Genomic DNA, 23,516 nt, shown 5'->3' with positions numbered 1-23,516 from the left:
TGTTTTTATTTAATGTGTGGGGCTTTGCAGCTGTTGGAGCAATTCTGTTGGCCTGGTCTCCACGGAGGACACTAGGGGTCAGCAGAGCGTGCGGGAGGCAGGCAGCCCGCCGTGCTGCTGCGGGGGGTTCTTCCCAGCAGGGCGCTCTGTTGAGTTGACTCTTCTCTGAGTTTGGTTGCCAGAGGAGCAGACAGCAAAGTAATGAGTTCTGGTGGGATTGTATACTGACAGGAAGAAAGAGGAAACCGTAGTTTTTCGGGACTAGAACACGCGTTTGGTTCTTGATTCAGTGCGTTCCATTACAGAATTGCTGAGTTGTGTCTATTCTGGCAGTTCATTGAAATAATCTTTCAGACTAAAATTTAATAGTTATGTTTTATTTGGCGGGAGGGCTCGAGCCTGGAAGGCAGCCCCTCAGATCACTCTGGGGGAATGCTCCAAGAGGTATGGGAGGAGCTAGGATAAATAGTAGCTTTACAACAAAGACCAGGTACTTCGAACAATAAAAGATTGCTTGTTATCTAAAGAAAGCCAGATATCTCAAGTTCAAGTATTTAGTGCTTTTCTATGTATGGGATGAAGCAAACATATGGGTCATTGAATTCATTTCTTTGGCAAGCACCTAGCTGTCTAGGGACATTATCCTGTCCTTCCTTATTCTGAGTCCACTCAGAGGGCACCACTGTGAGTTGTTGAGAGGCTGGGCTGCAGGCGTGTCCTCGCTGCGGGTTGACAGCAGCCGCTGATGACTTGGTTTCAGCATTCTTTGTTTACTGACATTGTTGTAGTACTTTCATTCACATTGTAGTATTTTCATTCACAGTGCTCCCCCTTTTTCCTAAATTCGACCAATATTTTGAGAGACATTTCATGACGAATTTTGTCCCACAGTGCTAGGATGGCTCATTCCTAGTTCAGGTGAAGAATTTTCTGAGCTGCCATTCAAGGTGTTAGGTTTTTTATCAGGCCCTGTTGATACTAAAAGTTCTCTGGATCGCCTGTCTTACTAGTCTCTTCTGATCCAGGAAATGTTTACCCTTTGTTGCTAATTCCCATACCCAGAATCACACTATTACTGTTATTTTATGCAGGGTTATAAATTTTATCTATTTCTTCAAGATGTTTAGCCATCATCAATCTTGTGGGCCTAGTTACACATTGGGAAATGTAAGAGACAACAATTTTATAAAATAGACAGGATATAAGTAATACAGGTAGTAACGTTAATGAAGTCACGAGTAAGAATTTAATAGTCTAGAAGCTATATTTTTGGGTTAAAATTTTGCTTGTATTTCTGATTGAGTTTGAGTGCTCTTATGAGAAATTTCATATTTATGGTCAGGGTCAGAGCAGGTATTAATTGGCCAGATGAGGTCTCTCACCTTGTAAGATCAACAGTTGCCTAAACATAACTATAATTTCTTTTAAAATAACGTTTCTGAGGGCTATCTAGTTGGAGCGCTGGAGTAAGGAAACCCACCAAGGTAACACAGAAGTACTATACATAGGTAATTTACCATAAACTTAACAATTGGAGTAGTTCATAAACAAACTTAGGAGAAATTGTCAAAGTAATTGTTATACAAACTTGGTCTGGTGTCTTGGGTCAGCTTTCTACCTCAGATCTCGTCTCCTACTGATCCTGGCCTGGTAGCTTTTTCTCCATTTGGGCATTGTTTTAAGGTGAGCAGTGCTCTATAGGCCAGTGCACTGCAGGGGCTGTTTCTGATAGGAAATGAATCCGAAAGTCCGTTTCCTTCAGCTTTGGTGTGTATGGTCTAGTTAAGAGTACCTGAAAAACTGTCCTTCCGTTTAGGTTGGAGACAGTTCTTTAAGTCATGCCTGTTCCAGTGTGTATAATCCCCTGGCTGCAGGTCATGGGGCATTGGAACTTAACCCAAGGATAGATTACTGAGCTTCAGAAACAAACCTAGTGTATCCTTTTCATAATTCAATTAAACTGTACAGCAATGTGACATAACAGCAAGGAATGATTTGGGAAGTGTCTTAGTAAATATAGACCTCGATTAACAGAACTAGAATTTAATATTCACTAAAATAAAGTCTTTTTCTCTCTCTAAAGTTACACTCATTTTTCTCAAATACAGCTAAATCAAGATTAATTTCTTTACATGTAAAGTCTGATTATTTGATCATATAGGGTTTTTAAAATTGGCTGTGTTGGAAGTTTTAATACGGTGTCTCAGGGTAGAATGTTAATAAGATTTGCTAAGGCCAGGAAAGCCATGTCAAGTGCTTGTCATGGATTTCTGCCTTACAGATTTAGGTAAATTCTTTCCTCTTTAAAATCCTTAAAATAACTTGAGATTCCTATATCTGTTAGGAGATGATCTTCCTCATTTGTCTCATAGAGCCACTGGGGACCTAAGAGTTTTTAGTCTCTTGAGGGATCATATAGAGAGAAAAGATAACTGTTTCAAGTCTGCTTACATAGGTATAATTTATCAAATTTCTGTGATTCATAACTAGCCTAAGAGGAAGAGTTTCTTTATGAATGGGAAACAGGTTAAAACCAGTAGTATTTCAAACAAAATCAAAAACTGTAACCATATTCATCAGTTTACTCAGTCCCACAAAAGTAATCCTTTTAATCATAGTTTTCATTGCATATTAAAAATTTCTTACCCTGTTTAGTTCAGTGCTATAGTTTGAAATTTATTAGAAATCAGTAAATCTCCATGAAGAGCAAGCATTTTCAAAATCATGAGAAGAAAACAATTAGCTGTCTATATATGACAAAAGATTTAAAAGCATGGTTAAACACCGTTACACAATAATCTATAAAGAAACCTCGTCACTATACCCAGAAATATCACTTTTAACATTTCAGATATACCTGAATTTTAGGGAGTCCATATAATTTCTACAGTATTTATATTAATAATATTTTCTCATGCAATATAACCTTAGAAGATTTATGATTCATTTGACAATACCATGATATTTAACATGGCAAATGAAACTTACTAGTTCAAAATCTCTCCTTGGGATGTTTCAGGGGCCCTCTGTAGCATCCCAAACTTAACTGGAGATTAAAAGAACTTTAATTAGAAATTGATACTTGGGGATCTTTTTAAAGACTTCAGAACACTTGGTCAGATAAACATATAGATCACTGTAAAGTAGTACTTATTCATTAACAAGAAAATACGTCAAAGGTAAAGGCAGAACATACCAGCTAAGTGGTATAAGAAGTTTTACAATCTGTTATTGAAGGTGGATTAACATTTTAAGAAAAATTTTTCCTCTTAACAGAGAGAAAACCAAATCTATTCTTGTACCAGCTTACTTCTAAGATTCATTTACTTTGCCCAATTTGATTCTAAACTTAGCCAATTCTAACCACGTACAAAACTCTTTCCTCAGGTTTCCTCTTCCACAAGCCTTCCACAGATTTCTATACTCATATTAGTGTGTCCCTTATTTTCTCTTCCATTCAGAAATAACCAGCTTCAGGAGAAATTCACTATGTTTCATTAACAAAATATAATTCCATTGTTATGTCTTCCTTTACACATTTATATTACTTTGGTAGGAAACTGAGATCATTCCCTTACTAATAGAGACTATTTCAGGGTGGCACCAACCATTTATTAATATTTCTAAACACCTTTAGTTTCACTGTAAGAGGAAGTTAAATGTTAAGTAATTCATCTTTCAATTTTATTTTATCTGAAAATGGCATAGCTATTTAATAAAATCCTATCATTTAACTTAATTTAGCACAAATCTAGAATTTAAAGATACCAAACATTTACAGATTATCTTAAGCATACATTTTAATGATATATTTTAAAAATTTACCCAAAACTCTCATCTCATTTGCATTTAATTTCCTTAAAATTTTACCACACCCCATTACTGTTATTTTTTTTTTGACAAATCTGCAACAGATATAACAGGATCTTATTTGACTTTCATTTAACCTAGGTACAGCAAAGTTATTATACTTAATATTGATGACTTTAAAGATGTCTATATTAATTAGAACATACTTAAACTAAACAATATTAAATATTACCTTAATATTGAATATTTTCCTTTTCACGTGATGCTGAAAGTGAATTTGTTCAGTTTTTATTTTAAAAATACTTAATTTTTAAGCTCTTATTTTTTACATCAATTAAGCAGAGCTCTTTGACTTTGATTTTTCTTTTTTAGCAGTAGAAATATCTCACATCTATAATGTGTACACAGGCTTATAAACAGACAAAAGCAAGAGATCTCATAGCTTAACTATTAAACTTACTTATAAGATAGGTGTAATAATAGTTGGAGTAAGCTGAATTTGCTGGCTCAAATCACTAAGGCTTACTATTTATGAAATAGACAGTTAAGATTGCTTCACAAAGTCTGAAGGACCCGTCAGAGTTCTGAGTTCTCAAATGCCAAAAGTTTCTTGGCCTTAAGTTTTATTTTGTTGAGCTAATTAGGCTCAATCCTAGGTCACTGTTTGTTGTATTTATATTTCTGATCTGCAAGACAAAGACACACGCGTCCAGGTCCCCAGAGAACTGCTGTCACCCATACCCAATTTTATCTCCTTAATTGGCATTTTAGTATCAGTGAGAAGAGCAGTAAACGAAGAATTCCATGTTTTAAAACTTTAAGGTTTACTTTATCATGTCTTCCAAAGCTTGCATAAGGCATTTAGTAAGGTCTCTTTTCCTTGAGTTATAAGTTAAACCCAGGTTAAAACATTTATTATATTTTTTATTAGCCACTGAATATTAGATTTCAGTTTTACGTTATATTGAATGGCTCATGTAACTCTACTGGTTTCCTTTACTTTGTTCAATTAATATTTTCTGAGGGACAGGTATGTGCCCAGCCTTATAATACCAAGAAGGGGAGGCATATTTCCATTGAAATATATCTATCCCACAACATAATTAAGCAAAAGTTTTATATAAAGACCGTTTAAATATACCAATTTTACAAAATTTATCTCAATTTTATTAAATCTTATACCTTTAATTTTTATATTTATTAGGTTTAATCAATAATTCTTATTTCTAGAAGGAGTGCCAGAAGCATTGTTTTTTTTTGTGCATTGTATCTAATTTTATAGAACAGTCTCTAGGATGCCCAAGTTTCAGCCAAAGAGCTTAGGCCCTTCTCAATTTTTAATTTGATTAATTGGTCTGTTGTCCCAATCATTGATCAAGTATGTCAGTCTATATATACATATATTTTAAACTGTGGTAAATAAAACGGACTTGTTTAAACTTTAATGTTGGGGGGCAGTAGTTGATCTCTTTGTCCCTTTTTTTTTTAGCTTTAAATAGTGCAGTATCAAAACTTTGTATCTAAATCCAAAAATATGCAATTTATTTACCTCATTCAAAGTAACCATATAAAAATATTTATCCATTTGGGATAAGCCCTGTTCTTTTTTTTTTTTCAAAATTTTTACGATCCTTTTTCCAGTTATTCAAACTAATTAACATTAATTATTCTAAGTTTTTATTAGCATCTCTAGAACCATTTATCGGAAAGGAAAAACATAAATGTAGCTTTTCAAACCAGGTTTATTTTTTTAACTAAGTTCTTAGGTTAACCATTAGATATAATTTTCTACCTTTAAACTTGATTTAATAGGTACCAATAAAACAGCTGTTTATAATGAGATCTCATTTCAACTTTCACAAATTGAAAAGTTTTTCCAAATTAAAGGATCATCATATGGCCATCAATTTATATATATATAATATATATATAAATATTTTTATATATATATATTTTTTCTATATATATAGAATATATATATGTAGTGATTGTTTTAAAATCAGTTGAAGAGGCCCTTCCACATGAGAGTGGGGTGTTGCCTAAATAAATTTCAAAGGTTTACTCTCCAAAAGCTAAAGGCCTTTGTGGTCCAGGCTGATGCAACAAAGTTTAAGATGGTAAAATATCTGAATATTGGTACAAAGAATTGCTTAGAATCCAATTTATTTGCGTGGCCACCATATGTACAATATACTTCTATGTTTTGTATGGCAGAGTCCAAAGTTTCCTTTAAAAAAAAAGTACACATATATACACATACATACACACACTTAAAACACCCAGAGAAAGATACAACATTTACATTTCAAGGACACAGGAAGAGAAATCCAAGTTCCCCCTAAAGGGGATTTTGTTTTTATAAGTTCAGAATTGTGAAAAATGTTTTTATCGGGCCTGGTTAGGTACATTCAGAGTGAGTTTTTATTTTTTCTAATTCCCAATTAATGTTGTAAGTTTTGTACGTATATAAACCTGGCTGGGGTAACAGTTGGAGCCTGGCAATCTGTCATTTCTTTTAATTACTTTTCTGTTCTTCTTTTTTTTTTTCTTTTTGAATGTTCTATTCCCCATTGTAAGGTCGGGTTCTCAGAATAAATTTGCTAGTAAGATTTCCCACAGGGACAACTCTAATGGCATGAAGTCTTTGCATATACCACTCCTGCAAGGTTCTCTGTCACCCGAGAAAGCTGTTACCAGCCAGGAGGAGGGCCTCATTTTTGGAGTTGAAATGTTCCTCATAAGAGTTTTACTTTTATCCTGAAAAATTCAATGGATGTAACCAAATTGAGGAAAACATTAGACCAGGCTCTTACCTGACCACTCAGTCCTGAACCCAGTGTCTTTCAACTTGGACCCACTCGGGATGTCTCCACTTGGTGAGTATTTTCCTCATATGTTTCCAAAACCCCACTTCGGACGTCTCCTCAAGGTGGGTTTTTCCCGTTATTGTACAACCAGGGCCCACCCAGTATGTCTCCACTGGGTGGGTAATTCACCCCAGTTTCTTTCAACTGGAGGGCCATGTACCTGGATACACCGCCAGATGAAACTCAGGATCATCAGCCAGTATGTGAGATCTGAGAAACAGGAGAGACTCACCCAAATTCATCTGGACTCCCCGAGGAGGCTGATGGGCACAAAGGGCCACTGCTGGTACCAAGGCTTCAGTTACTCGGAGAGTCCAGGTGGAGAGAAGTCTGCCGTGGGTCCCTTCATGGTGTCCAAAACTGTTGACTGAAATACATGTGCAGCCTAAAAGTTAAGAGTTATGTTTTATTTGGTGGGAGGACTCGAGACGGGATGACAGCCTGTCAGATCTCTCTGAGGGACTACTCCAAATGGGTTGCGGAGGAGCTAGTATATATAGGGGCTTTACAACAAAGACCAGGTTGTTGGAACAATAAAAGATTGCTTGTTATCTAAAGAAAGCCAGGTATCTCAAGTTCAGGACTTTAGTGCTTTTCTATGTATAGGAGGAAGCAAATATTTTGGACTCACTGAATTCATACTTTAGACGAGCACCTAGCTATCTAGGGCAAGTATCCTGTCCTTTCTTATTCTGAGTCTGCCCAGAGGGCACCATTGTGAGTGGCTGAGAGGCTGGGCTGCAGGCCTGTCCTCGTTGGGGGTGGTGGCAGCCGCTAATGAGTTGGTTTCAGCATTCTTTGTTTACTGACATGGTTGCAGTATTTTCATTCACATTGTGGTATTTTCGTTCACAGGCTGATTATGGATAATCTGCAACCTTGGAAAGCAACCGAGATGGAATTACTGCAGGTACCTTCTACTTTAGTAAGCCGTGTGCATACATAAACATGGAGGAAGCATACAAAAGGATTTAGTGGTGTAGGGAAGGGTTTCTGCACATTACAGGAGAACGCAATGCAGAATTCCTTAAGTCCACCTTTCTTTTCTGTAGTGGTTTCTGAGAACAGTTTATGGTAATTAACCAACATTGAGAAACGTTGGCAGACATTGCATTTAAGAGCTGGCCGGCTGCAAACTTGTGTGTTGGACAGGTGGAATTCATAGGCAAGTGGTCAGGTGGATGGGAGAGAGTTGGAGCCAAGGCCTGGGCCCAGATTCCGGTTTAAATCGCCATTTCACCAACATAGGGCCTTGGACTAGAATGTAACCTCTCTTAACCTGTTGGTGAATATGTGAAATGGGCGTGATAATATTCGTTTCTTCCTGGGATTGTTGTAAATTCTAAAGAGTATTATAGCACACAAGAAGCACTTAACAAACTGGCACTTAGCAGTGTTTACCGTGTGCGGCCGCCACGCTTGGCGTGTGTCAGAGCCGAAAGGCAGCATTTGTCTTTTGAGGACGCACTGGCAGCCCCTTGGCTAGGTTGTGAATTTGGTGATTTCCTTTAATCCTTGAAACTCTACGTGCCATGGGCAGTTATTTTCATGGACTGATGAGGAATCTCAGGGTAAAAACAATGTAGTATTTGTCCAAAGTCAGACCATAATTTTGGGTGCAGGGGCCTCAGTTCAGCATGGGTCCCTGGGCCTTCTGCCCTCTCCGTTCAGCACCAGAGCCAGATGTGGGTTCAGCTGTCTCCCAGCCCAGAATATCTGGCAGGTCGCAAGAAACACCTTGCCCTGCGCTGTTTGAGCAAAAACTCCGGAGGAGAGGCAGTTAGAAAAGGGATTAACATAAAAACAGACGACTGCAAACTGTGATCAACTCTGAGAAGGAAAGAAACAGGCCTTGCCGTGCAGAGCTGGGGGTTTTCCCGTCAGGGCTGCTCTGGGGGCGTTCATCTCAGCTAAACAAGTTCTGCTGCTGCACCAAGGCAGGAAGGCAGGGCGCATGTGGCCAGGTAGACAGGGCCTTGTTAATCATAATCACTCCCCATTCAGCTGCAGCTGTCACGGGCAATTACCTAGTAAACACATGTCGGCCATAATCATCACGCACTTTGCTTGGTAGTTTTATTGGCCCCACTTTTGAGATGAGGTAATTGAAAATGGGGAGTTTGCTGCATGCCCGTGATTTCCTTGGAAATACCCCACTGGTCTTTCCACCTAGACTGGTGTGGCTGTCATATCCCAGCCATGTGAATGGCATCGTGTAACTTCTCCGAAGCGGCCCAAATGACTGACATTGATATTCTTAATTCGTAGGAAATGGTATGTGACAATAAGAGAAAAAGGTAGTAAGAAATTGTTTTGAAAGCTAGAAAAAAATCCAATTCTTCCCCAGCTGGGGGAGCTTACCCTGTGTCCCTCACCCCACTCACTTCCTGGCATCTCCTCCCTGCCAACTCCGCGTTCAGAAACCACTCTGAGCGTTTGAAGAACATTTTGCCTCATGACACTGTTGACAACGACCTGCGACCTCTCTGTTCCTGGTTAACTCTCTCTTCAAAGCCATTTTAATTTTATGCAGGCTCCTCCGCTCAGATGTAAGGCTAGCCTCTTTAAACTTCTTCATGCAGCTCCTTAATGAAGATCTTGGGAAGGAAACCCAGCCAAAACCTGGGAGGTATTTACAAAGTGACTGCAACCTCAGTATTTTGTGAAAGTCAAATCAGAGGAGTGGGTGACTCAGGAAAGGCTTTTTTAAGGTAGAAAGGGGAAAGTGAAAGGACACAGGGTGTGTGAGAATGAAGCATCTCGGGTCCAGCTAGCAAGGCACCTGCGTTCAGGATGGTGTTTGGAGAGTGCAGAATTCTCACAAAGAAAGAAGTGGTGGGATGGGAGGGAGGACAGTTGGGTACTTTACTGGGGAGGGAAAAAGTGGGTTGAACATTTCCTGGTTGAACAAAAGGATTGTGACATGATATGCTTGTATTTTGGAGAGAAGGGTTTTGTGAGGACAGGCCTAGGAGAACGCTCTCTGGCTGGGGTGTCATCACAACAAACACAGAGAACCGGGCCGACCCCCAAGTCCCCTGCTGGGGGAGAGGCTTCCCTCCAATTGGAGCCCTGTTGGCTGCTTCTGTCCCTTAGCTGGGGCCTGAGAGCTCCCTTCAGAACCCAGTCCTTTTGATACAAGAAAAAAAAGTAGGGCATGAGAAGGGCTGTGTCCCAGGCTTTGATTGAGCCCCTGGGATGTGCCCAACCAGATTTTGTTCCTTGGCTTCATGCAGTTAAGTATTCAAGAGCAAGCCAGTGTTGAGTAAAGGTAGATTTATTCAGAGAGATACATTGAAATGCAAGAGAAACGTCACGACGTGTGGGGGTTTGATGCTCAGATTAAAAGTGTGTACACACTCCACAGACTGAGTGTGGGCCTTCTCCGAAGAGGGAGAGAGATGGGTGCCCGCGAGGTGGCGCTGTGTTGCTCATTTTCTTGGGCTTGGTGGCTTCATATGCTAATAAGTAGAAGGACCAGCCTTAGGGCAAGGGGCCGGGATTCCCAGTGAGTAAGCCATTTCCCACCCTGTGACCTTTTGTGGCTAGCCTTGCAATTGCCCTGGTGCCTGGGGCCGGGTTATTCACAATGTTACTATTACAATGGGTGTTTAATGAAGCTCAAGCTCTGCTAGAAGTTAAATCTCTTCATCCTGAGCCTCAAGGCCTATTGGGGGTTGAATCCTTCACCATTTTGTTGTTAATTGCTGTGGCCTTCCTTGAATGGCTGTTCTCTGCCCCCTTCCATCCTGTCTCACTGTGATGACACAGAGAGAGCAAAGTCCGGGCCCTGCCTGTTCTCCTGCATTTAACAGTTGGAGGTGTGGGGTTGGCTTATGATGACTCTGAGTGGTGAGAAGGATGTTTCAGATTTTCCCACGTGAGACATGGTGACCTGCCAGCAGCCACCGCAGATTTATGTCACGGGCATTATCGCTTGTGTTGTTGTGGAAAAAACAGACCAGCCAAGACACAAGCACCACTCGGAGGGTTGGAGTACTGAGATTTACAACGCCAGCGGGCTCAGAGCGGCTTCTGTTCTGAAGGTCTGAGCACCTCCAAGACCTGCACATGAGGTTTTATAGGCTTAATTACAAGTATGGGGCTCTTAGCCAATAAGGCTCAAACAAGAAAAAGCAAGGAATCAGTGCACTGAAGCTTATCAATTTGGAACAGATCACGTTACTGACAATTGTTGACCTTGGATTTACGAGTTAGCCCAGCAAAACTTAGGTCAGTAAACCGACACTTATCACACTTGGATATGTGACTTAGCTTGTTAGCCCAGCTGGGCTTTTCCTTCACTGTGTCACTTATCTTTCCTATTTTTCTTCTTTAAGTATTTAATCCAAATTTAATATCAAGGTTTTTTGGAAAAGAATTTCTCTTTCTTTTCTTTGGGGCTCTTTTGGGGTGGTAGGTAATTAGGTGCATTTATCTGTTAGTGGAGGCCCTGGGGCTTAAACCCAGGACCCCGTGCACGCTAAGCACATGCTCTACCACCAGCCCTATCATCTTTTTCTTTTTTCTTTAGCTGCCAAGAATTTTACAGGTGAATTTCTAGTCGGCCTATAACACTTGCCCTGACTTCATGGAATCCATTTTTATGACTTTATCTCCCCCTGGTATCATTAAAGCATTGAATCTCCATTTTCTCTTCACTCAGTTTTGCCTTTTTGTTGTTATGGTTGTTAAGCTGTGTTGAAAATATTTGATTAATTTCTCTTTTAGCAGGAGGCTCTAAGTAAATAATATGTAAACAAACAGCACACTTAAATGGTTTTATACATTCTAAGCTGTTTAGTAGTTATTTAAAAACCGAATTGGCTATTACAGTGATAAAATTTTTAAAATAGTTTTTAATTATTTATAATTATATAGCTGATTTAATATATGATATATGTTTCAGCTGTACAATAGATGCTACATTTACAGTTACTGAAGAATATTGGCTGTATTCCCTGTGTTGTATGATACATCCCTCTAGCGTGTTTACATTTCATGTTGCAGTTTGTATAAGAAATTTGGGTAACGCAGAGTCTGGGACGTGGATGTGTCTGACCCAGTTTCACGCAAACCCTGCCTGTCAGAGCTCAAGCCCTCACAACTGTCTGCAGGGGAGCGAGTGGAGGCAGCTCTCATCAGCGCTGGCACCACCCTCTGAGTGGCAGTGACAATACTGACTGTCTGTGGACGTGCAAAATGTTGTTCCAAAGCTTTACATGCATTTCTGCATTTAACAATTAAAGCCCTCCTGTGAGGAAGTGTTTTATGTTTTTAATGAATAATACATTTTATTTTGATATTGATAGAATCCAAACCTACGGAAAATTTACAGGAGTAGTACAATAAACACTTAGATACTGTTCACCTTAAAGGGCACTATTTGGCCTTTTGTGTCTGGCTTATTTTAGTATAAAGTTTCAAGGTTCATCCATATTGCAGCCTGAATCAGTACTTTATTCTTTTTGTTTGATAATATCCTTTTTCTTTTTTTTCATTTTTGGTCTATTTAAAAATGTTTTCATTGAAGTCTAGCCAGTTTATAATGTGTCAGTTTCTTCTGTACAGCATAACACTTCAGTTAAATAGGAATATTCGTGTATTCATTTTCATATTCTTTTTGAACATAAGTTACTACAAGATATTAAATATATTCTCCTGTGCTATACAGTGTAAACTTGCTGTTTATTGTATACATACTCAGCATCTGCAAATCTTGAACTCCCAATTTATTCCTTCCCACACCCTCTCCCCTCTGGTAACCATAGTTTGGTTCCTGTGTCTCTGTGTCTGTTTCTGTCCTGTAGATAAGTTTATCTTATTGTTTCTTTGGTTTTTTTGTTTTGTTTTGTTTTGTTTTGTTTTGTTTTGTTTTAGATTCCACATGTGAGCGATCTCATATGGTAATTTTCTTTCTCTTTCTGGCTTACTTCACTTAGAATGACATTCTCTAGGTCCATTCTTGTTGCTGCAAATGGCATTATTTTATTATTATTTTATCGGTGAATAGTAGTCTATTGGACAAATATACTGCAACCTCTTTATCCAGTCATCTGTCACTGGACATTTAGGTTGTTTCCATGTCTTGCTATTGTAAACAGTGCTGCTATGAACATTGGGGTGAAGGTATCTTTTTGAATTACAGATCCTTTTGGATATATGCCCAGGAGTGGGATTGCTGGGTTATATGGGAGGTCAATTTTTTGTCTTTTGAGGAACCTCTATACAGTTTTCCACAATGGCTCCACCAAACTGCATTCCCACCACAGTGTAGGAGGGTTCCCAATTCTCCGCAGCCTCTCCAGTATTTATTCTCTGTGAACTTCGGAATGATGGCTATTCTGACTGGTGAGAGTTGGTACTTGATTGCACTTTTGTTTTGCATTTCGCTGATAATGATATTGAACATTTTTTCATGTACCTATTGGCCATATGTATGTCTCATTGGAGAAATGTTTCTTTAGGACTTCTGCCCATTTTTGAATTGAATTGTTTGTTTTTCTTTCTTATTAAGTATAAAAGCTATTTACATATTCTGGAAATTAAGCCCTTGTCAGTTTCATTTATTGCAAATATTTTCTCCCATTCCATAGGTTGTCTTTTAGTTTTGCTTACTGTTTCCTTAGCTGTGCAAAAGCTTGTATGTTTAATTAGATCCCACTTGTATATTTTTGCTTGTATTTCTATTGCTTGAGTAGACTGCTCTAGGAAAACATTGCTGAGATATATGTCACATGTTTGCCTATGTTTTCTTCTAAAAGTTTTATAGTCTCTTGTCTACATGTTTAAGTCTTTATCCATTTTGAATTCATATTTGTGTATGCTGTGAGGGAGTAGTCTAACTTCATTGATTTACATGCAGCTGTTCAGTTTTCCCTACACCATTTGCTGAAGAGGCTGCCTTTACTCCATTGTATGTTCTCACCTCCTTTGGCAAAGATTCAATGACCAAAATTTGTCGGACTATTCTTGGTAATTTTGTTTATCCGTTCATTGATGGATGGATATTGTTAGTAACTTTTGGCTACTCTGAATGATACTGCTATGAATATTGATGTGAAAGATTTTGCGAGAATATGTTTTCATTCTGTTGGCTGTACAGTTGGCCCGCCACTTCTGTAGTTTCCTCTTCATGGATCCAGATGGCTGATTGTAAAGGGACTCGAACATCCTTGGATTATGGTATCCAGGGTGGGGTGTTCCTGAAAGCAACCCCCCGAGGATACTGAGGGATGACTCTATATGTAGGAGTGGAATTGCTGAGCCATATAACTCTAATCTTTTGAGGAAACACCAGGCTTTTCCAAAGAAGCTGCACCATTGCCGCTTTCCAACGGCTGTGTATTGAGGGTTCCCATTTCTCTGCCTCCTGACCGACACTTGTTATTGTCCAAGATTTGATTATAACCATCCTAGTGTGTGTAAAATGAGATCTCATTTTGATTTAGATTTCGCTATTGATGCTGAGCATCTTTTCATATGCTTATTGGCCAATTGTGTATCTATTTAAATCCTTGGCAAATTTAAAAATTGGGTCGATTTTCTTTGTATTGCTCAGTTGTAAGCATTTGTTTTATATCCCGGATACTAGCCTATTATTAGATATATGCTTTGCAAAATTTTTCTCCTATTCTGCAGACTGTCGTTTCACTGTAATTTTTTTAAACATTAAAACAATTTCTTTATAGGGGAGGTAATTAGATTTTTTCTTTGTTCTTATTTTTGTCTAGAACGCACTCTATCACTTGAGCTACCCCCTTCCTCTTTCATTTCACTTTCTTGATTATGTCCTTTGTAACAAATGGTTTTAATTTTGATGAAGTCAATTTTATCTGCTTTTTTTTTAAATTACTTGTGCCCTTGGTATTGTATCCAGGAAGCCATAGCCTATACTACGACCACAAAGATTTATACTATGTCTTCTTTTAGAAAATTTATACATTTAGTTTTTACGTTTCTGTCTGTGATCCATTTTGAATTAATATTTATTTGTTATATAAAATACAGGGGTCCAGATTCCAGATTCATTCTTTTGCCTGCAGATACCCAGGTGTCTCTGCACCATCTGTTGAATAGACTATTCTTTCAATGGAGTGTTGTTGGCAAATTTGTGGAAAACTGACTGTAAATGTAAGTATTCCCCCTGGATTTTTTATTGAGTCTCATTGATTTATGCTTCCAAACTTATGCCAGTACCATAATGACTTGAGTACTATAGATTTGTAGTAACCTTTGAGTGAGTCCTCCAAATTTGCTCTTCTTTTTCAAGATAGTTTTGGCTGACCTGGGCGCCTTGCATTTCCATATGAATTTTGGGAACAATTTTTCAATTTTTAGAAAGAAGTCAGCTGGAATTTTGATAGAGATTCCATTAAATTTGTAGATCACTTTGAGGAGTCTTAACATTTTTGACAATATTGTATACCATTCCATGAACATGGGATGCCTTCAATATATGTAGATCTTTTAAATATTTTTTGGTGATACTTCAAAATTTTCAATGTACAAATCTTGTAAAATTTTGTTAAATGTATCTCTCATTTTATTTTTAATGCTGTTGTAAATGGAAAGGCTGAGCTTCCTAAGGGTGGGACTATATATCAATTTATTTATTTCTAGGATTCCTTCACAGCAAATACCCTAGGTTTGTATTTGCTACATAAATCTATCCACAATTCTTCCCATCCCTGTGTTATAAGAAACCAAGACCTAGGTTAAGCTGCCTGAACACCTATGTGGACGTGAGAAATGAGACCCTTGGGTGGGGCTTTGTGCAGATGATACTGAGGTTATTCAGGATGGTTCATCTTAATTACTTTTAAATAATCCTTTCAGTGTATTTAGTCAGATACATTAAGAACATGCCCTTTTGATGTGCAGAGGATCTAAGAGTAAAATTTTCAAATAATTTCTAGTGTGTGTGTTGTACTTGAAACCTAATTTGCATCAATCTTTGAAGATTTATGTTTCAGGAGCTTTGACTAAATAATACCTGTCTTTATTCAATAGCTACAACTAAATGCTCAAGCAACATGTAAGAGTTTGAGCAAACTGCCCCCACCCCGTAGTGCTGGTTGGCTGCAGCTGTAAATGGAGTCAGCGTTTACCTCTCCCAGTACGCTTATGCTGATCTGCTCAAAGCGGTTCGCCCAACAGTTTGTTGGTGGTCTTATGGACAAAGCCATAAAGCAGTGATTGAAGGTTGCTAGAATGGAATCTATTTTTATTAATATTAAGAAAGCACATATTGAGTGCTTACTGTATGTTGGGAATTGTCCCGCAGCCTCACATGAAAATTATTTCTCTTAAAAACTCTCATAGTTCCTTGTTCTTCGCACTTTACAGATAAGGAGACTGAGGATTAAGTCTTCTCTCTTTTGTGGGGAGCTCATTATCAATGATGGAAAGTTGTAAAGAAAAAGATATTGATTCATCCTGAGAAAACATTTTTCTGAGAGTCAGCATTGAAGAGGGTGACCACTGAAGAGGGTGATCATTGTTTGAGTGAGACGAGCCCCGGGTTGAACAGAATCAGCATCCCTGTCTGCACACGGCACATGTAGAACTACGTGGTGGGTGAGGTGGCGTGGCTGAGCAGGGACCGGAGATGCCGGGCCGTTGGGCTATGCTCAGGCCCAGTGGGGCATTCTCCTAAGGGCAGTGGACCGTATTGACAGATTTTATGTAGGGGAGTGGGGTGCTCTCGTAGGTCACTTTTGTCTTGTAGAATGCTTAGAAACATTTAGAAGGCTCGGCAGGAGATGATGTGATGAGTCAGAGTACGGTGGCTGTGAGGTGTAGCAGTGTTCAGTTTTCAAGTGATATTCAGTCCCAGGTTTGTGGCTCAGTAGCCGTGAAACTTTGGATGACGCACTCAAGGAAGTGAAACAATTTACCTAATCAATTGAAGCAATGATGTACCGACTTCCCAGGACTGCTGTGGAAATCCAGTGAGATAACGTGTGCACAGTGTGCAGTGTGGTCCGCAGCACAGAGTCAGTGCTGAGTGAGTGCCAGTGAGTACATGGTAGGTCAGTTGTGGGTGGTGGGACTTGGTGACTGAGGATATCTGGGCCCTGAAAGAGGGGTCCAGTCACAACTGTGAGTGATGGGCCTGAGCTGGGAGAGGCAGGGAGATCTTGCCCCCAGACCAGGGGCCTTGGGCAGGACGGCTATTGGAGGAGCACCGTGAAGTCAGCTCTTTACAGGTGGAGTTGGAGGTACCCTTGAGATATCTAAGTGCAGTGTCACGAGCTCACAGAGGAGGTCTGGGCCCGGGCTGTGCATTTTCCTATAATCTCAATCCCTGAGGACGCCCAGGTATTGATCACTGAGTATGAAGTCATACTTGACAGGACAAGTGAATAGTAGTATCATCTCTGTCATCAAAGCTCACGTCTCTTTATTCATCACTCACTTTGCTAATTGGGAACTTACAGAGCTCACTTCACCGCCCTTTCCTGGGATCAGGCTCCACAGAAAAGAGCTGGTGATTCTCCCTCTTTTCCAGAAGAGGACACATTTAACTGGTAGACTTCTATACCTCACCAGACTTAGAATTTTAGTTTGTTGGCTTAATTCTATTTTCTGTTGGCCATCTCCTGACAGGAGAGACGTTTTACCTCATGGTCAGGTTTCAATTAGCTGTTACTGAGAATTGCTGATCTGATCCATAGTGTATGTATTCTATTAACTTTGTAGAGTACTTATCATTTTTCTGTCTTTGCCCTTTAATATTGTTTGCCCCTTCAATTTTCTATCCTATTTGGGGCCTTAATTTATTTTTTAATTAAAAAATGTCTGTTAGCAGTTAAGAAAATAAAAGCAAAGAAAAGATGCACATGATAGCTAAATTTAGAAAATATCTAGTATGCTTTCTGTCTCGGGGATGGAGGGTTCTAAAAACTCGTGAAAACCTTCATTACATAAGTTCCTTAAAATGCATATTAAGAAATAAAACCTTCCTTCTTCATCTTTCAAGCTGCAAGGCTAATTGTCAAGAAAATGAGGGGAAATCCTCAGAAGCCAAGACAAACCAGAAAGTAGGGATTCTGGGAGATATGTGTGCCTTAGAAGCCCTGGGGTGCAGGTTGGCTCCTGAACTGAGATTCAGTTGCCCTGGCAGGAGGGCAGGAGGTGAGCCCGAGGCCTCTCACACTGGGTGTTGGATGGCTGTTCTTATGTAAGGTCAAGTACATCCTGAGAATCCTGCTTTACAAAAGGGTGAATTTGAAATAAAAGAAAAAATACATTCCTCAAGGCAAGGAAATAAGGAAAGTCAATTTTTTTCGAAGAGGGGAAAAATAACATATACAAAGTAAGGATTTAGTTTAAAGCTGTTATGGCATGAGAGTGACCACAAACTCCTGATAGAAAATCTCAGCTCCTCCCGGAAAGAGAAGTTGTGTTTTGAAGATTCAGTGGACTGCCATTCCGAAAAAGGCCTCCAGAGTCTTCTATATCAAGATACTGGACCCAAATACCTCCCTTCCATGGTCTCACTTAAATAACCAGAAAGGTTTTAAAGGAAAGAAGCAATAATCATAGTTCTATTTATTGACATTATTATATGCTAGGAATTCAGAGGTGACTTTGGAGTTGTCTCCTCTTTTATGGACCTTACTTTCTATTTGACATAGTTTGGGAACTTGGTGGAGGGTGTTGTTGGTCTGTTGCAATTAGCCAGGAGAGGAGATTATGAAAGCAATGAAGGGTGGGTGATATTTTTAGCTGAGGACAGTCCTGTTCAGTTGGCTTGTAATTGCAGGCTCGTTGAGTTCTCACTGGAGGGAGTTGATCTTATGGAAGATGGACTTAACTCAGGCCTCTTCAGAATGGACAAGTGAACCTGGAGAAAGACAGTCAAATCTGTGCAGGCATTAAAGTCCACGTGAACGTGCTGTATCCCTGAGCCAAAGATAGGACAAGTATGCAGCACTTCTTGAGGACAGAGGAGAGGCTTTTAAGGTTCTCCAAGATTGAATCCCAGGGAACCGTGATGGCCAGTTGTCAAACTGTGACTTTGCTCTTTGGACGGTGTACCAACCAAGGGTATTGGCCTTTTATATGTTTTCATTTCTCTTTAATACATGTCAGGTGATGAGGACGTGGGCATAAACGTTTGATATCTTGTCGAGGTGAGTCTTGGTAGCTGCCTAGAAGCGCGGCACAGCTACTGGTGCATCATACATCTTGCCGCCCATCCCGCTCCCAGGCTCCGTGATCACGGCAGAGTGGTTCCTTATTGAGCTGTCCGTCTCCTCTGTGACATCGTAACCAAACAAAAGGCTGGAGCGTATTAGCTTGGCTTTGCTCTTTTCCATCCTTCTCTTCTAATGATGATGACTGGTAGTGGACCCAGTTACGTTTGCAGATGACTTACAAGTAGGGCTGTCAGTACAAACCTTGTAATCCCCACTGTGTGATCTAGAGAAGAAAGTTACATTCTTTCCAAATTGTTTTGATGCACTTATGTGGGAAAATGATGTACGTTTGAATGTGTATTTCCTCTCTGAATCATCATGGCTAGAGATGAATATTTGTAGACACGGAATGAGTTTTCTGTATTTGAACTGTATGGTCCCCTAAATTCTCCCCAGCTTTTTAAAGTCATCACTGGAGTGCTACCTCCAGAGTGCCCCAAAGTATCCACCACTGCCTGCTCTTCGGACACTGTGAGTTTCCAAGTTGGAGAAGGTTGCTGGCTGGTAAGGCATTCTCTGGCACATCTCTGGTTGGGTGATGTGAGCTTAGAACACAAGACTTGGCAGACAGTAACTAACCACGATCACGTCCATTTCTGGAACACTCATGGAGGATTTTACACCTATGCTAGTGGAATACGTTATTTCATTTAGTTTTCCCAACAATCATAATTAGACTTTATCACCTGCATTAAAAAGGAAACTGTCAAAGCGAGTGACGTGCAGACTTTGGACTGGAACACAGGTCTTTCTGATCCCTGTCTCTGTTCCCTCCCCGGCCTATCCTTCCAAATGGCATGGAGACTCTTCCTCAGTCTTGAGTTTCCCGCTGATGTTAACACTCTCTTTGTTTCTGGAGAGGAAAGCAAGTCTAAACTTCCTTTCCAGTTGGAAATGGAACGAAGAGTTAGCGTTGGAAGCCGGGAGAGTCTGTCCTGTGAAGAAGCGCTCTCCGAGCCACGTCCACTGGGACGTCACGTCCCTGTCTGGGCCCCTTGCTCAGCCTGTGCACAGGTGACAGCACAGATGGGCTGAGCAGTCCTCCCGGACAGAGCAGTGGGTTGGAAATGAGTTTGGGGATTTGGTTTCATTAGATAGCTTCCTGAGGGTCTTCGCCTGGCACTTCGAGTGGGAGCATTCCCTGTCCCACAGACTTGTGCTCTGGGTCCGTGCAGACCTGACGTGGCCTCAGCCTGAGGCTCAGGGCCCGTGGTGATGAGGAGCATTTTAGTCCATGGTCTGCCAGAGGCTCTGACACTTCTGGTCTGTGGGAATTTGTCCAGGATGATAATAATTCCTCCCCGAGTTTCAGATTTCCTTGCCTGTGAGCCGGGTAGTAATAGTTTCTGAGATGATTGTAATGATTCAGTAACGGGTGCAGCGTGTGCTGGCAGGTAGCTGGTGCTTAAGGAGAAGAAGTCGCAGTCACACTGTCAGCTTCTCACTGTGCGCTCTGTGCTTTGAGAGGTTGTGTGTTTGGTGAAAGTCCCGCCCAAACCCTAGGGTCTAGATGAACTGTTGTTCCTTTTCTTTCCCTTCCTTTTCCTCTTTCCCTTCTCGGTGTCCCATGTTTAGGTAGGAGATTCCTCTATTTCAGGGAATACGGGCCTTTCTAGTAAAAGGACAGGCGGAACACGGAGAGGTGGGGCCCGGAGGGGTCTGGAGCTTCTGCACAGCGCTGCTTCCCTGCATTTCTGCATCCGGTCCCGTCAGGGCACTGAGTCAGCCTTCCTCTTCCTTCCTGTGTCATCGGGTCTCTGTTTTATGGGAAAATCTTTTTACGTGTCTTTTTTCACTGACATGTTTCTTTCAGAAGCTTGTTGCTTTTCTCCCTGTGCTTCAGCGTTCCGAGGAGAGAATTCAGCAGTGCAGCCTCCTCTCCGAGCTCTATGAGTTGATCGGCTTCCACTGCAAGTCCGCCTCCTTCAAGCGGGTGGCCCCCTTGCGGCGCGAGGCCCCCGGCATCCCGGAGCCTGGCGGGAAGGCCTGCTCCCGCCTCCTCCTGCAGACGGTTCCTGGCTAAATTCTGTCGCTGGACCTGCAGGACTTCAGCAAAGGTGTTGGAACTAAAACATTGCTTCAGTCTCATTAACCATGCCTGGTTTGGGCCCTGCTGTCCTGTCTCATCAGGGTGAATTTTGATTCGTTTAGAACAGGGCTCAGCAGACTTTTTCTGTCAAGGGCTTGGGAGTAAATATTTCAGGGTCTGCAAACCTCCCGATCTCTGGTGCAGCTGCTCAGCTCTGCTGTTCAGACGCCAGAGCAGCCGGACAGTCCACACACCCACAGAGCTTTATTAACAGCAGTGGCTGGGGCTGGATAGGGTGTATGAACTGTAGTTTGTCCCCACAGCCTCCTCACTATTGACACCTGCACCAGAGCGTGCATTTGTGACAATGGTTGAACCTACACTGACAAGTCATCATCACCCAGAGCCCATACTTGACACTCGGATTTACACTTGGTGGTGCGCACTCTGTGGGTTTGGACAGATGTGCAATGACATGTATCCACCATCACATCATCATACAGAGTCGTCTGTCTTAGTGACCTTAAAATGCTCCGTGCTGCACCTCATTCATTGCTCCTTCCCCTCTAGCCTCTGACAGCCACTGATCTTTAAGTCTCTGTGGTTTTCCCTTTCCCAGAACACCATACAGTTGCAATCAGACAGTTGCAGAACCTTCCCAAATTGGCTTCTTTCACTTAGTAATATGCATATAAGGTTCCTCTGTGTCTTTCCATGCCTTGATAACTCATTTCATTTTAGCACCCAATAATAGTCCATTTTCTGCATGGACCACAGCTTATCCATTCACCTACTGAAGAACAGCTTAGATGCTTCTGAGTTCTGGTGATTATGAATAAAGCTGCTATTTACATCTGTATGCAGATTTGTGTGTGGACATAAGTTTCCATTTCGTCGAGTAAACACCAAGGAGCACATTTGCCGGATCATATGTTAGGAGTACGTTTAATTTTGTAAAAATTGCCAGACCGTCTTCCAAAGTATCTGGGATATTTTACATTCCCACCAACAATGTATGAGAATTCCTGTCGCTCCACAGCCTCACCAGCATTTGGTGCTGTCAGTGTTCTGCGTTTTGGCAGTTCTGACAGGTGTGCAGTGATACCTCGCTGTTTCAGTCTGCATCCCCTTGATGACAGATGCTGTGGAGCATCTTTCCATAGACTTCTTTGGCATCTAGATTTCTTCTTTGATGAGGTGTGTGTTCAGGCATTTTGGTCATTTTTTAATCAGGTTATTCATCCTTCTTGTTGAGTTTAAAGAAATTTTGGTATATTCTGGATGTCAGCCCTTTATCAGTGTGTCCCTGCCCTTCACCTGTAGCACCGGAGTTGTCCTTTGGGTCTCAGTGGAGTGTCAGATCTTCAAAGAGATTCCCTGTCTTCCCTCAGCCTAAATACTGTCCTTGTATTTTTCCTTTCATTGACTCATTTTGTTCTTTTTAAATAGCATTTCCCATAATTTGTAAGTATATTAAAGACAAAAGGGCAATGATTGAACACCGCCTGCCCCACCAGGCTGTGTGCCCTGTGAGAGCAGAGGCCCTGTCTCCACTCACCGTTTCCCATGACAGCACATGGCACATGTCCATGTAAAAGTGTGTAACGTGGGGCCAAACCTGATGAGCAGCTATAACGACATGTGTTGGCTGCCATTTATTGAGTAGACTTTGTTTCTGATTTTAATTATTAAATCACATGAATGAAACTTGTTCGTTTTGAAAAACAAAACAACAAATCTCACCTCCATGTGATTGGTACTTTCTACTTCGCCTTCTGACCCAGGAGGGGATGTTCACCATCATTTTGTGGAGGAGGTTGGGGAGGTAAAGTAAGAGAGTGAGATCAAATAAAGTAAAAATGATAACTATCAGTTGGCTTTATTTTCACTAAGACATAAAAGTTACTTTAAACCCTATCTCAGCTGTTGTTCTGTTGTTTTATACATTTCTCATAGAATTAAATGGAAGCCCATTAAACCCTGAAATGAAAATTGTGTGCTCAGGTCCTGAAAAGTGTTTATGTTTAGTTCTTTAAATGCAAATTTTCCCTGCTGGTTACAGAAAGTCTAGGCGGGAACACAGCCGTGCGCTGTGTGTGTCTGCCTGCTTCACGGGATGCTCAGTGTCATTTTCATTTTCTTGGGTTGCAGTTTATGACGGTTTTCCATAAGATATATTGTTCAGCCTTTTCCTGAATGAAGGATGGAATTTTCCACAGAAAATCTTATGAAAGAGAGTGACAAGGCACATGGGTTTCCCAAAAAGGAATAGCTGATGTAATAAACCCTCACTATGGTGAACTTTTTTAATACAAGCCAGTTGAAAATTTTATCACTAGGTCATATGCCACAAATCTGTCTTAAGAATAAAAAGATCCAAATTTTATAGAAGAAGCAGTTTGAATCAAGTAGAAATTATGATTTGTACACTATTTGTTGGTGGAACTTATACTCAGTCTTATCATAATTGCCTGTGGTAGGAACTGGATCATTATTTATTTATTAAAAATAAAATCCACTAGGTGCTATTTGCTCCATTCTTGATGCGGCAGTGCTGAGGTTAGTTAAGTTCGGCTATTTAGGATTCTTAGCTAGGTTTTCCGG

At 40.5% G+C, this 23,516-nt stretch overlaps 1 protein-coding gene across 1 annotated transcript in view; it reads left to right on the top strand.

Annotated features, from left to right (window-relative positions):
• The window catches only part of LOC140693211 (trafficking protein particle complex subunit 9-like), a 30,680-nt gene extending 9,506 nt beyond the window's left edge, over window positions 1-21,174 (top strand). The window contains exons 2-3 of the mRNA XM_072957225.1: window positions 7,533-7,587; window positions 20,727-21,174. Coding sequence (XP_072813326.1) covers window positions 7,540-7,587; window positions 20,727-20,906 — 228 coding nt within the window. The 5' untranslated portion in view covers window positions 7,533-7,539 and the 3' untranslated portion in view covers window positions 20,907-21,174. The remainder of the gene's footprint in view (window positions 1-7,532; window positions 7,588-20,726) is intronic.
• Window positions 21,175-23,516: the final 2,342 nt, after the last annotated feature.

The sequence above is a fragment of the Vicugna pacos genome, unplaced genomic scaffold, assembly GCF_048564905.1.
Source record: "Vicugna pacos unplaced genomic scaffold, VicPac4 scaffold_19, whole genome shotgun sequence".
Lineage (NCBI taxonomy): Eukaryota > Metazoa > Chordata > Mammalia > Artiodactyla > Camelidae > Vicugna > Vicugna pacos.
This window is presented reverse-complemented; position numbering and strand designations above follow the sequence as displayed.